This window comes from Humulus lupulus, chromosome X, assembly GCF_963169125.1.
Source record: "Humulus lupulus chromosome X, drHumLupu1.1, whole genome shotgun sequence".
In the NCBI taxonomy this organism is placed as follows: domain Eukaryota; kingdom Viridiplantae; phylum Streptophyta; class Magnoliopsida; order Rosales; family Cannabaceae; genus Humulus; species Humulus lupulus.
The window spans coordinates 201,638,042-201,650,017 of record NC_084802.1 but is presented as its reverse complement, the minus strand read 5'-3'; the positions used below and the strand labels follow the sequence as shown (position 1 = coordinate 201,650,017).

Below are 11,976 nucleotides of genomic sequence, written 5' to 3'. Positions count from 1 at the left end.
TATTGGGAGTAGCAGGAATTTGTGAGATGTTAATTATGATTAACAGGATAAGTGGAAAATGACAAATTTACCCCTAAGGGCTTAAGAGGGCAAGGCTTAGGCTAAGGGGCATAGTGGTCTTTTGGTGCCAAAAGTAGTGGCTTAGGTTATGGGTTACTTCAACTGAAGGAATCCTAAAAATAGAGCATATCAAACACTCTAGTGTCTTCTCCCTCCCTCTCACATTTTGCTCTTTTTCTCTCTCTTTCTTGGTGTGCCTTGGAGCCTTATACCTTCTTTGCTTGAAGTCAAGCTTGGAAACTCTTTTTCTAAGGGAATTAAGAAGTTTGAGGCAAGTTTGGGAGATGTGGAGACTTATAGAACAGCTAGGAATCGAAATAACAGAGGTAATTCAAAGTTAAACTCTATTTTGTTTATGGTTTTTGAGTTTTGAAACTTTAAGCTGAATTTTTGTATTTGGTGGGTAATTTGTTGAGTTTGAAGTTGGGTTTTGATGTTTATGGTGTGTTGAAAATGTTTTGGGATTGAGTTTTGAAGTTGGGATATGTTTGGATAGGTTTATGGAGGGAGTTGGTATGAGAAAAATGGAGAAAAAATCTGAGTTCCAGGTCGAGTCGCGGCCCTGTTCTTGGGCGCTGCGGCTCAAGCTGGACGAAGGAGAAGATGGTGCTACTGGGCTATTTGAGTCGCGGCGCCAGTTAGGAGCGCCGCAGTGCTAGTGCAGTCAGAGAGGGCTTTGGGCCCCTGACTTGAGCGGGGTCGCAGCTCAAGTGCTTGGTGCCGCGACTCAAAATGGGAAATTTGGCCAAAACGGGTTTTAAGTGACAGAAACTTGAACCTAAGGGCTCGGGGTTGAACCTACTACCCGGTTTAGTAGAATTCAAGGTCCCGGAGGCTAGGACTTGGTCTGGAAGCCTTTATTTGCTTGTGATTAATGGGATTCTATATTTGGTTATGACTAGGTTACCGATAAGGGCTAAAGATCAGGGTCGTGCTCGAGGGTCGTTCTTATTTTACATTATACTCGGACCTGAGGTAAGAAAACTACACCTATTATATGACATACATGATTAGGGCTTGGCCCGAATGCTGAATATAGTTTTGATTGGGAATCGGCCCCTGTAAATGCGCATGATTATGATTATGGCTGTGAATGATTGATTAAAGCATGTGGAATGCTTTGTATATGGATATTTGTTATATGATGAATGCATGTTAGCATTATATACTTGAGAAAAGCATTGACTTATTAATCAAGGATGGCAGTAGCGCTGAACGCTAGTCGTAAAGCATTGACTTATGAGTCAAGGGCGACAATAGCGTGCTGAGTGTTGGTCGATATGATTAGACCTAATCAGGAGCGCCTTAAATGCTTTACCGACCCAATGGTCATAGAAAACTAAAGTGTCAAGTACGTTGGGCCAGCTCCAAGGCTGATTATACAGAGGATAGGGCAAAGGGCTCGGGGTGACTTATTAGTCCCAGATCATATGGCGCTGAGCCCCAATGTGACTTATTAGTCATGTACTTGGACAACAGGCCCCGATATGAATTAGTTAATCATTTATTTAGGGCATTGGGTCCCATATGACGTTGTAGTCATTTATATTAATGGTATACGTGCGTGAGTAGGGTTATTACTGCTGGCATGTCTGTTATGTTATGGAAATGTGTTATTCATTGCTTATGAGCATGTTTAAGTTTTCTTGCTGGGTCTTGGCTTACAGGTGCTACGTGGTGCAGGTAAAGGGAAAGAAAAGATGGACCATCCATGAGTTAGAGAGCTAAGGTGGCGACGTGTACATATGCGGCCGCTTGACCACCACGGCTAAGGTTTCTCAGAGGAACTAGGGTTTAACCCTATTTTTGCTGCTTAGGTCGACGAATTGTAACTTTTGAATTCTAATGACCATTTTGGAAATGTAAACAAATTTGTAAACGTTTATTAGGGGATCCCATGTATAGTTTAATGTTTTAATGAAATAACCATTCCTTTTGACCGAAATTTTTAACCCTGAATCATTAATCACACTTAGATGCACGTTTAAGGTCTAATGACTCGTTTAGCGAGTTAAGCACTATTTAAAATACACAGTGTAACGGTCTTGACTAACCAGGGCGTTACAGTTAGGTTGCTTGTGGTTGCATTGGGCTTGCATTTGAGGTTGTAGCAAGTTGCATTGAACTTGCATTTGAGATTACAATAGGTTGCTTAAGTTGCATAATGATAAAATTTACAGATGACTTTTTTATTTTTACAACTGCTTTAAGTTGCAATATGTTGCATTTAGTTGCCTTAAATAGCCTGATTATGCCCTCTAAAAAGCATTAAAAGCAAACAAATAGACTTATTATATTATATTATAATATGAAGCATATTTATTGATGAAATTCTCCACATCCCAAATAGATATATTGTAGAGACAATGAAGAGCCCAAGTGTGGAATTTACCTGAACATAGTTGGTTGAATGATTAGGATTTACTATTCTTAACTTCTTGATTTCACCATATTAGATCATCTCCCATGGAATATGTAAATATTGTGTTATATTTGGCACAAAAAATCAATATGTGATATATTTGACATAATTTTTAGCACTGTGACCTAATGCACAATTGTAAAAGTTGATGCATAATTCAATCTTTCATTAATGCTCATTTGATATTTATTGAAAATATACAAAAAGTAATAATTTTTCTTTATATTTTATTGTTGATAGCTAGAGATAATAATAAAATAATAAGGTAAAAAATTTAGCATTTAATGGTGATTATTAAAAATAATACTAAAATAATAAAAACTACATAAAAGTAAATAAAAAAGTGTAACATTTATGGTGATACAAAAAATGCATTATGCTGTATTGTGTGCCAAATTTGACACAATTTTTAGTATGTGTCAAATTTAGCACAACTTTTGACACACCATTAGAACAATTTTTTTGTAAAGTGATTTATATTTTAAGAATGCATCACCAATTTAGCACTCCATTGAAGATATTGTCCATTAAGGCATTTTAACAGTTAAATAATTTGCACTACAAAAAAAAAAAACAACGCAATTATAAACCTTTAAACTATATCAAAATCAATTTCATACATGTCCCTGATTTTAAAACACCATAGCAAGCAAAATCCCACATCATAAAATGGTTCATCCATAGCTAAATAATCAAAAATTCATAATAGTCATAGTCATACTTGTTTATCCAATCTAAAACCCCAATAGAATTATAGTTATTGTTAAAGACAATGGATGTAGAGAAGATGAAGATGAAAACAAGACTCCTTAATACCAATTTCATAAATATAAATACCAATAAACTAATTATATTTCACTACTTTTTCTCAGTCTCACTCACTACAACACTACAAACTTCCATGGAAGATAGCTTACCTCTAAAATGTTTTTGGAGAAGCAAAGCTCGATGACGACACTGACGATGGGAGATGCAAGTGACATGGACTGTGGAGTCGAGGTGTGGTGGGGGTGGATGCCGAAGAGAAAAGAAGATAAAGGGAGAGAGCATAAAAATGAATGAGAAAGTTATATTTTAACATAAAAATAAAATAAAAGGACAAAATATAAATGGAAAGCATAAAATGAAAACGTAAAAATTAAAAAAAAAAAAGTTTTAAATTACCGTGCATACGCTAATTCCCCTTTATTTTATTGTTCCATGTTATGTTTACCTATTTTTCTTCCCTAGTGGTTAAGTAAGACTTGGAATGTGTGAGACTTGATTGTAAAAGAAGCAAAATTAGAGGCGCATAAAGGAAACGAATTTTAAAAAGATCCTCCAATATCTGAATGACCATGTGACGAATTTGATGCGCAGTGAGTTTCATATGTTGCTATGAGTGTAATTTGATTCTCACATTATATGTTAAAGAAAAGTAAAAATTCTAAAAACACAAATGTCATGCCAAATACATAACATAAACAAACTAGCAGAATTTAAAGATAAACAAAATCCAAAATAATCATCATCCATGCCCCCCCACCATCATCTAATAATCATGTTCTTCATTTTAATAATAACTATCTATTATTGGCCGTTTGCATTTCACTTCCCACTAGTCATTTACTTTAATTCACTAGTTTAATGAGTTAAAATGTTGATTACTGGACTGGACCCTTAATGAGGCATATATCCTAGAACGCAAACATTAAACCTGTCCCCATTCGTATGAAAATATTTGTTGTTTTTTTTTTTTTTAGGTTTGATTAAAATTGTTTCAAGATTTTTGTTTAAATTGATGTTGAATCAATGCAAAAACGATACTAGAACGATGTTGTAAAACGATACTATAACGATGTAGCAAAAACGATGGAAAACGATGCTAATACAATGCTAGATAAATGCAAAAACGACGGCACTTCGATGGTCAAGGTTTCTAGGACTTGTACCGATTTGCATCGAAATTATCCTCTAAAATCAAGTTTTTTTTAAACCTTCAATTTGACATCGAAATGAATTGAAAAATTACATAAATAAAAAAACAAACTCAAATTTTCATAATAAAAAAATAAAATCAAAAAATTGCAAACAAAACTACAAAAACATAGAGAAAGAAAGGAGAGAAAGGTAGGAGGCAAATTTGTGTGAAATTTGGTCCAAATTTGTTATACAAGCAAAATCTTCGAATAATTTGCAACTTAAAACATATTTCATTGAAGTATTTTAAAGCATATAAACTCAAATTTTCCACTTTAAAAAAGAACTCAGTTCCCAATGAAAATGATGTAAAACAAGACACGAGTTTAATTAAAAAAAATTACTTAAAACATATTTCATCAATATGAAGTATTTTAAAGCATATAAACTCAAATTTTCCTCTTTAAAAAAAGAACTGAGTTCCCAAGGAAAATGGTGTAAAACAAGACACGAATTTAATTAAAAAAAATTACTTAAAAGACCCACATTACATTTCATGGCTAAAGCGATACTCAAATATACCAGATCAAAGTTATTCCAACTACTTATCCATGCAGAAACTATACGATCCCTAATTCATAAATATATATATATATTTTTTTTACTATCCCTATATTTTTTCATTCAAAAAATACTGCTTTAGGTTTTCAAAAATATAATTTCAAAAAATTTTAATTAGGAAAATACAGTATAAAAAAAATAATTATACATCATCTCACTACATACTAACACATCCAAAAATAATAAAATCAAAATACATCTAAAAATAACTAAATATCAATTAGATATCAACATAACAAAAAAACAACTATACATAACTCTAAACAATACAAAAACAACTTTACATAAACTTACACAACACAAAAAAAAAAAAAAGACAACCATAAAAATGAGAAAAATTACCTAACAACTTAAAATTGAAAAAAAAAAATTGTTTGTCCATAAAAATATAATTTTTTGGCAAAATTAAGTTAATTATGTAAATTTATCAAATTAAAATTAGGCCTTTTAGTTCAACTAATCTTACTCTTTTCCAGCCAGTCGATTAATTATTTATAGATAGGCTCTAATTTTATTCTAATCTGGATGCATTTTCGATTTTTTAGTACCTAGTTAAATAAGATATAAGAAAACAAATAAAAAATATCGAACGCAAACAAATTTGAGGAAATAAATAGAAAAGGTTGAGATGATTTAAAATTTTAAAACGTAAGGTAGATGTTCTAATACAACAACAGCGGGGTGATAAAATAAACAATCTCTACATCGAGAGTGCACAAAATTTTAAAAATGACCGGTTAGAAAACTTATTATGACTTGCGGGGTCTTCCTCTTTTGCCAGTTCCAGTTTTCCCCTGAGCCGCGGGTGCTTTAGAACTTTTGTCTGCAGAAGAAGAAGGGCGGCCTCGACCACGCTTCTCTCCCGCTGCTGCTGGTGCTTTTTGAGCACCTCGACCTCCACCAGAAACCTTCCCGCCCCGTTTTCCTTTTTGACCATGTCCATTGACTAAGTCATCACTGTTATCACTGTCTTCATCATCATCCACGTCTTCTTCTGATGATGATGATGATTCTTTTGCATTCTTCCTCTTCTTGGAGCTGTCAGATGCCTTGGCTGCACCTTTCTTTTTGTTAGCTGGCTTTGCAGCTGGACTTTGGCTTACAGGTTCTTCAGTCCCTGCGACAAGCCAACAATAGCCATGTTAAAGTTTTAAAGTCCTAGAGCTACCAAGCCTTTGCAATACAGCATTAGTCGAGTTCCGATCAACTTTTTAATGAAAAAAAAAATGCCAATGAAAAATTAGGAATAATCTGAAAATATCATCAACTCAAGTGCCCTCGATTCTGCTTGTCAGCAACCACTAAATACAACGTACCTTCACCAAAAGCCTTGCCATCATATATATCAAGCTGCACAGAATATGAAACTCGGAAATGTAAGAAATCGTTATATACACCAAAATATTGTTAGGACATAACAACCATGAGGGAAATTACTCCGCCGAAAGACCAAGATGAGAGAATATCAAGAATCGAAAACCACGAGAAAAACCAGATGCACACAAGACAGGAAAGAGAATTTAATTAGTAGAACCATGTTTTACTGTAGTTTTGGAGAAGTTACCTGCGACAGTTGGTCGGCAACATTTGTTCTATCAACTATAACCATTGAGTGGCTCAGACCACATGCAACACTACACAGAAACAGAAGCATACCTCTATTAAGTTCCAGATGTTACAGGTATACATAAAAACAACATGAATGCAAATATAAACCTGATAACATGCATAACAACAATATGAATGCAAATATATACCTGATAACATGCATACCCTCAAGAATTTCCACCTTCTTTGGCACTGCAGAAGATCTAATGCAAGGGAAACATAGAAGCAGGCATTAATAAATGGATGGATGAGTGCCCCGTGGAAATAAACGTTCATCAATGAAAAATTACATACTTCTGACCCATGGGGCCATATCCCAGCTCTCCGTTCTGAGCATGACCCCAACTTATGCAGGAATGATCAGCACCAACAAAATGGTGCATATTACCAGAATCCATGCAACGTAAATTCCAGCCACTGTGAAAAGAAGAAGAAATATTGTTTAGGCCATATCATGAAGCATAACCATTAACTAGATTTGACATCCTTCAAACTACACAATTAAAATTTTCAAAAAAAAATGTACAAAGTAGAATAGCACTACCATATACAGTTCCACACTTCCCAACAATAATGACAAGGACTAAGCTAAAAAATAAACTGAAAAGATGTGCATATAAATGAGGTACAGAAACAGAACCTTAGATCCATGAGTGGTTTAGGATACATCCAATCGTCGCCTGTAGTTTTTAATTTTCCCCACATGTATAATTGGCCTCCGGCTGAAGTAAGAAAAAAAAAAGGAAGCAAATCAGATGCATTCACCCTAATCAAATTATACAAGCCTAAGTACAGCATGATCATGATATTCAGGAAATTTTAGATTTTCAGGTCCAGGTGCTTACAAATAAGCTTTATTATGTCAAAAGCATTTCAGACTTTTGTTGATGATTTCAAAAAAATATATATATCCAATATTCTTTTATCTAATCTCTTTATCATTCTCATTCCATATCTTCCCTGTTTCTCTTCACTTAATTCCTCATTCTAATATTCTATCTTTTCTTATACCAGATGTCACATAATGAATATGCAGATAAATGTAACCATCATAAGAAGTAGAAAGCAAACTTATTATCCAACAACTAATCAACATTTATTATGTTTGACAGAACCACCCATTTTATAGCTGTCTAACCTTGTAGAAACTTTAAAATACTATAATATAGAAATTTATGTAACCATAAAATTCAATCAAAACTCTCATCATAATTGATCACATATCTCATTCTCAAACAACATTAACAAGGGATCAATTGCAGTCCAGCATCTCTAATAAAAATGTCAAGATTGAGCTCATATGAAAATAAAAAGTGGTGTGAACTGAAGTAAGCACCATAAAGCTAAGAACTTTTAGGATGAAAGTGAGCATACATGTCATAACTAAAAATTGTATCCATCCCTTTAATCTACCGCAAAAAATCTACCGCAAAAAATCACAATCAAGCATATAAGAATTACTTTAAAAAATAAGAAACAAATGCACAAGTAACATAAAATTATGAAAAATTAATTACCAGCGGTACATGCACAATTAACAGAACCAGCAGAAATAATTGCATCAGGAGGCAAAACATTTTGCCTCTGGAATAAGTCAACACGGCGAGGGGCCCACTCATCCTTCTGCTCCCTATGTCCAAGCCTAAAAGTGACATTCAATAGATTATATACACAGTGATAAGAAAAAGAAGACAACACAGAATGTAATTTGTTCAAACAGTCATGTAACATATATATATATAAATAAAGTTAGTTTAAAAGTTTATCAACCATTCATCAAGAATGGTTTAAAGTAGCAAAGACATGGCAAGAGCCAAAGAAAGAACTAACCTTCCGTAACCACCATATCCCCACCTAAACATTCAACCAGAAAAAATGTCAGTAACAGATAACTTGAGAAATTGTAAAATTATCTGAGAGAGAGGTTAGAGCAAATTATTTCCAACCCCCACCACAAAATACAAATATATAAAATAAATAAGAACTTACGTGTAAACATGACCATTTGCATCCACAGCAACTGGTTCCCCAAAAGAATGCAAACAAGTATAAAACTGTCAGTACAGTAAAGATTGAAAACAAAATTAACACATGGGAAGGGAGAAACAGAAAATGTAAATACCAGTATGGTTCGTTCCACATGCAACTTTAACAATGGTTTCTCCAGAAAGGGAAGCTATTGGTTTTGGACGAGGCTGGGCTTCATAAGCAAGCTTCACTGAGCTATCTTTAGTATTGTACTGCAAAAACAAACAAGTCCATGTGACAGACTATAACTAGAGATTCCAGCATAAAGGTGTGCATGAAACAGTGAGCAGTCTACCAATACAGTGCAAGAATGTCCTTATGCTTTCCAGTATCTACTAAACTCTAGAAATGAAATTACGAAACTAGAGATAACACATTTGTATGGTGTCTCGCAGAATACCTCATTGTCAGTCCCATGCCCAAGTTGCCCATACTGTGGAAGGCCAGCAGTCCTAAACACCAGAAACAAATAAATCAGATGTAATACTGTAATAAAAAAATTCAAAAAGAAAAACAAGAGTTCGCTTGCCAAAAAAACAGAACAAAAAAACTTCGCCAAAAACACTCCTACAAACCGTACAGTATAGAAGCTCCTTCAACCGAAGATAACCAAACGGTGAAATCAGCCCCACATGCGGTACTTTTTACATCAGACACAAGACAACGAATAGGAGATGATTCAAATTCTACAGAATACAAAGCAAGAACAGACAAATGTTACATATATAGAACAGTATAACAAAAATATGCAGAAGGTACACTTGTACCATTAGAAACTACGGTAACTAAAGATAAGCAAACTCAAGTAAAAGTATTTGCCATCAGAATTCATAGCAACTCCTAAAACTGTTAACAATGTTAAGCTTAAACTTACCATTTCTTACAGAACCTGTTCCCAGCTGCCCATGTTTGTTCCAGCCAAAGGCTAGGGACTGTCCATCATCAGTAACTACAACTGTGTGACTCCTCCCTGCTGAAGCTTGAACGATTTTGTACCTATAACGCAATAAACAGAATGACCCAATAGTACAAAACAAAATAGAAAACATCTCGATACACTAGAGAGTTAAATGTAGATACTCACTTTGATAGTTCAGATACTACAGTTGGTCTATCACGCTGAATCTTATCACCATGACCCAGTTGCCCCTTCTGCAAAAAATAAGTTCCCAGAGTTTAATGATAATATCAAAAGGAAATCTTAAGCAAAATAGACAAACACGAACAGAGCCATGCCTCATTGCGTCCCCAAGTATAGCAACGCCCTTCAACATCCAACGCCACACAATGACACGATGCTACATTAACATTATACAACACAAAACAATATCATCAAAATTACGAAACTCGCTTCGTATTCTTTCGTAAGTACCCAAATAAATAAATAAAAAAAAACCAAATTTATTTCAAAAAATTATACAACACCAAACCAAAACATACCACAACCGGAGGCAACAAAACGGATGTTGACACTGAGGAGAGGTCGAAGTCGAGTAGGAGAGACCAGATTACCTTCAACAGGTCCCTTTTTCCGACCAACTGTGTCCCAACACGTACCGCCGCAGAACAAAAGCTCTCCCCCCTTCTCTGCCTCTTTCTCAACCTTCTTCGCCGCTTCAACCGTTGACATTTCAAGTCAAACTGAGGGAGAAAGCCAAATTAGTAACCCCGAAAAAAAATTTAAAAAAATTAAGACAAATGGAACGGTTCTCGAAGGGGAAGATCCAACGGCTATATTTTTTTTTCAAAATCTACCGAAGGCAACGGCTAGCAGAGTAGATCGGGAGAGATTGAGGTTTGTGGGGGTGGGGAATGAAGGAAGATAAGGAATGAAAAAGCTCAAAACCCAAACCCTAATGCAAAATGAGAAGAAAGGTAGAGAAATAAAGAAAAAAGAAAGGATATAATTTGGGTTTTCCGAGAATAGGGATTATTAATGTTATTAATTATTAGTAAAAAAAGCACAATAAATTGCATAGATACAGATAATAAATAATAATAATAATAGAATAAAGAAAAGGCGGGGTGTTCATATAAATTAAAATATTTTCATGTTACTTTTGCTTTTCAAATGACCACTACTACTACCGTTGTCTGTAGAGGAAGCAATCTGTGTCAGTCTCAGTATAATTTTTTTTTAAATTAAAAATTAAAAATTAAAACAAAAAAATTAGTTCAAGTTGTTGAACGGTCTTCAGTCTACTTCCACTTTTCCACGCGTGTCCAACTCCAAAGCTTAAGCTTATATTCCTCTCTTTTCAAATCTAGATGTAACGTACTTAACGACCAATCAAATCACATAAAAAATTTCTGCTATATTTCACTCAATTTTTCCTTTTCGAAAAAATCTTCTATTCCAGAAAAAAAAAAAAAAAAAAAACTATGGCAACTACAAAGCCCAAGTCGGGCCCATTTAACTTAATTTCGATAACGAGTTCAGCGTGAACTTTGTAAAGTACTCCCTATTACATTCCCATATCCTTTGAACATGTTTTTTTATTTTTTTATTTTTTTCTATTTTGTCTCTAAAATTTAGATTTTTTTTTTTAATTATTGAATGGGATATAAAATGTAGATTCCTGAATAAGCGTAGTAAGGGAATGAACAACTTTATTCATAGGTCGCTTTACAAAAAGCATAGAACATTAGGGTTGAGCATAAAATCCGAAAAATTGAAAAAATCGTATGCACTGACTTTTCAAACACCGAAAAAACTGCCAACAGCACAAACTGTCACTGTTCGGTCGATTTGAAAATTTTGTTCGGACCGACCGGCGGAACCAAAACCGACTGAACAATATAATATATAATAATATAATATTATATAATTATTAATTATTAAAATTATTAAATAAAAATAAAAATAAAAATATATGAAATTATGTTCTATATATTTATGTTTTAAAAATACACAAAAATGGATTTCAACAATCCAAAAAATTTAGTTTTTTAACTAAAACTTTCAAAAAAAAAATTTAATTTAAAACAAATAAGAAATTCGGTTTGGTCGGTTTAACCGACCAAACCGCGGTCCAAAATGGTCGGTTTTTTCTTTTAACTGGTTTGGTCGGTCGGTTTTTGGATTCCACCAATCCAGACCGAAAACTGAATTCTGGATTTTATGTTATGAAAAAACCGCCCAGACCGACCGATGCTCACCCCTATAGAACATTACACAATCTTAAAAATTCTACAATCTACTCTATCTTTTTTCTCATTTTTTCTATGTTTATTAATTTTTAATAATAATAATAATAATAATAATAGTAATTAATTATATTTTATTTTCTATATTAATGATTTTTTTTAATAAAAGTAGCATATTTTCATTAAATCAA

The 11,976-nt window shown here is 33.8% G+C and overlaps 1 protein-coding gene across 1 annotated transcript; it reads right to left on the bottom strand.

The window, feature by feature from the left end:
• Positions 1–5,612: 5,612 nt before the first annotated feature.
• Positions 5,613–10,590, bottom strand: LOC133807226 (uncharacterized). The gene is made up of 16 exons (XM_062245411.1): positions 10,079–10,590; positions 9,875–9,936; positions 9,723–9,790; positions 9,513–9,634; positions 9,219–9,324; positions 9,039–9,090; positions 8,733–8,850; positions 8,600–8,630; positions 8,441–8,464; positions 8,128–8,252; positions 7,251–7,332; positions 6,905–7,027; positions 6,760–6,813; positions 6,567–6,636; positions 6,319–6,352; positions 5,613–6,119 (listed from the first exon to the last, which is right to left on the bottom strand). The coding sequence occupies exons 1-16, from the start codon at positions 10,266–10,268 to the stop codon at positions 5,752–5,754; spliced, it is 1,629 nt and encodes a 542-aa protein (XP_062101395.1). The 5' UTR covers positions 10,269–10,590; the 3' UTR covers positions 5,613–5,751.
• Between the last annotated feature and the right edge of the window lie 1,386 nt (positions 10,591–11,976).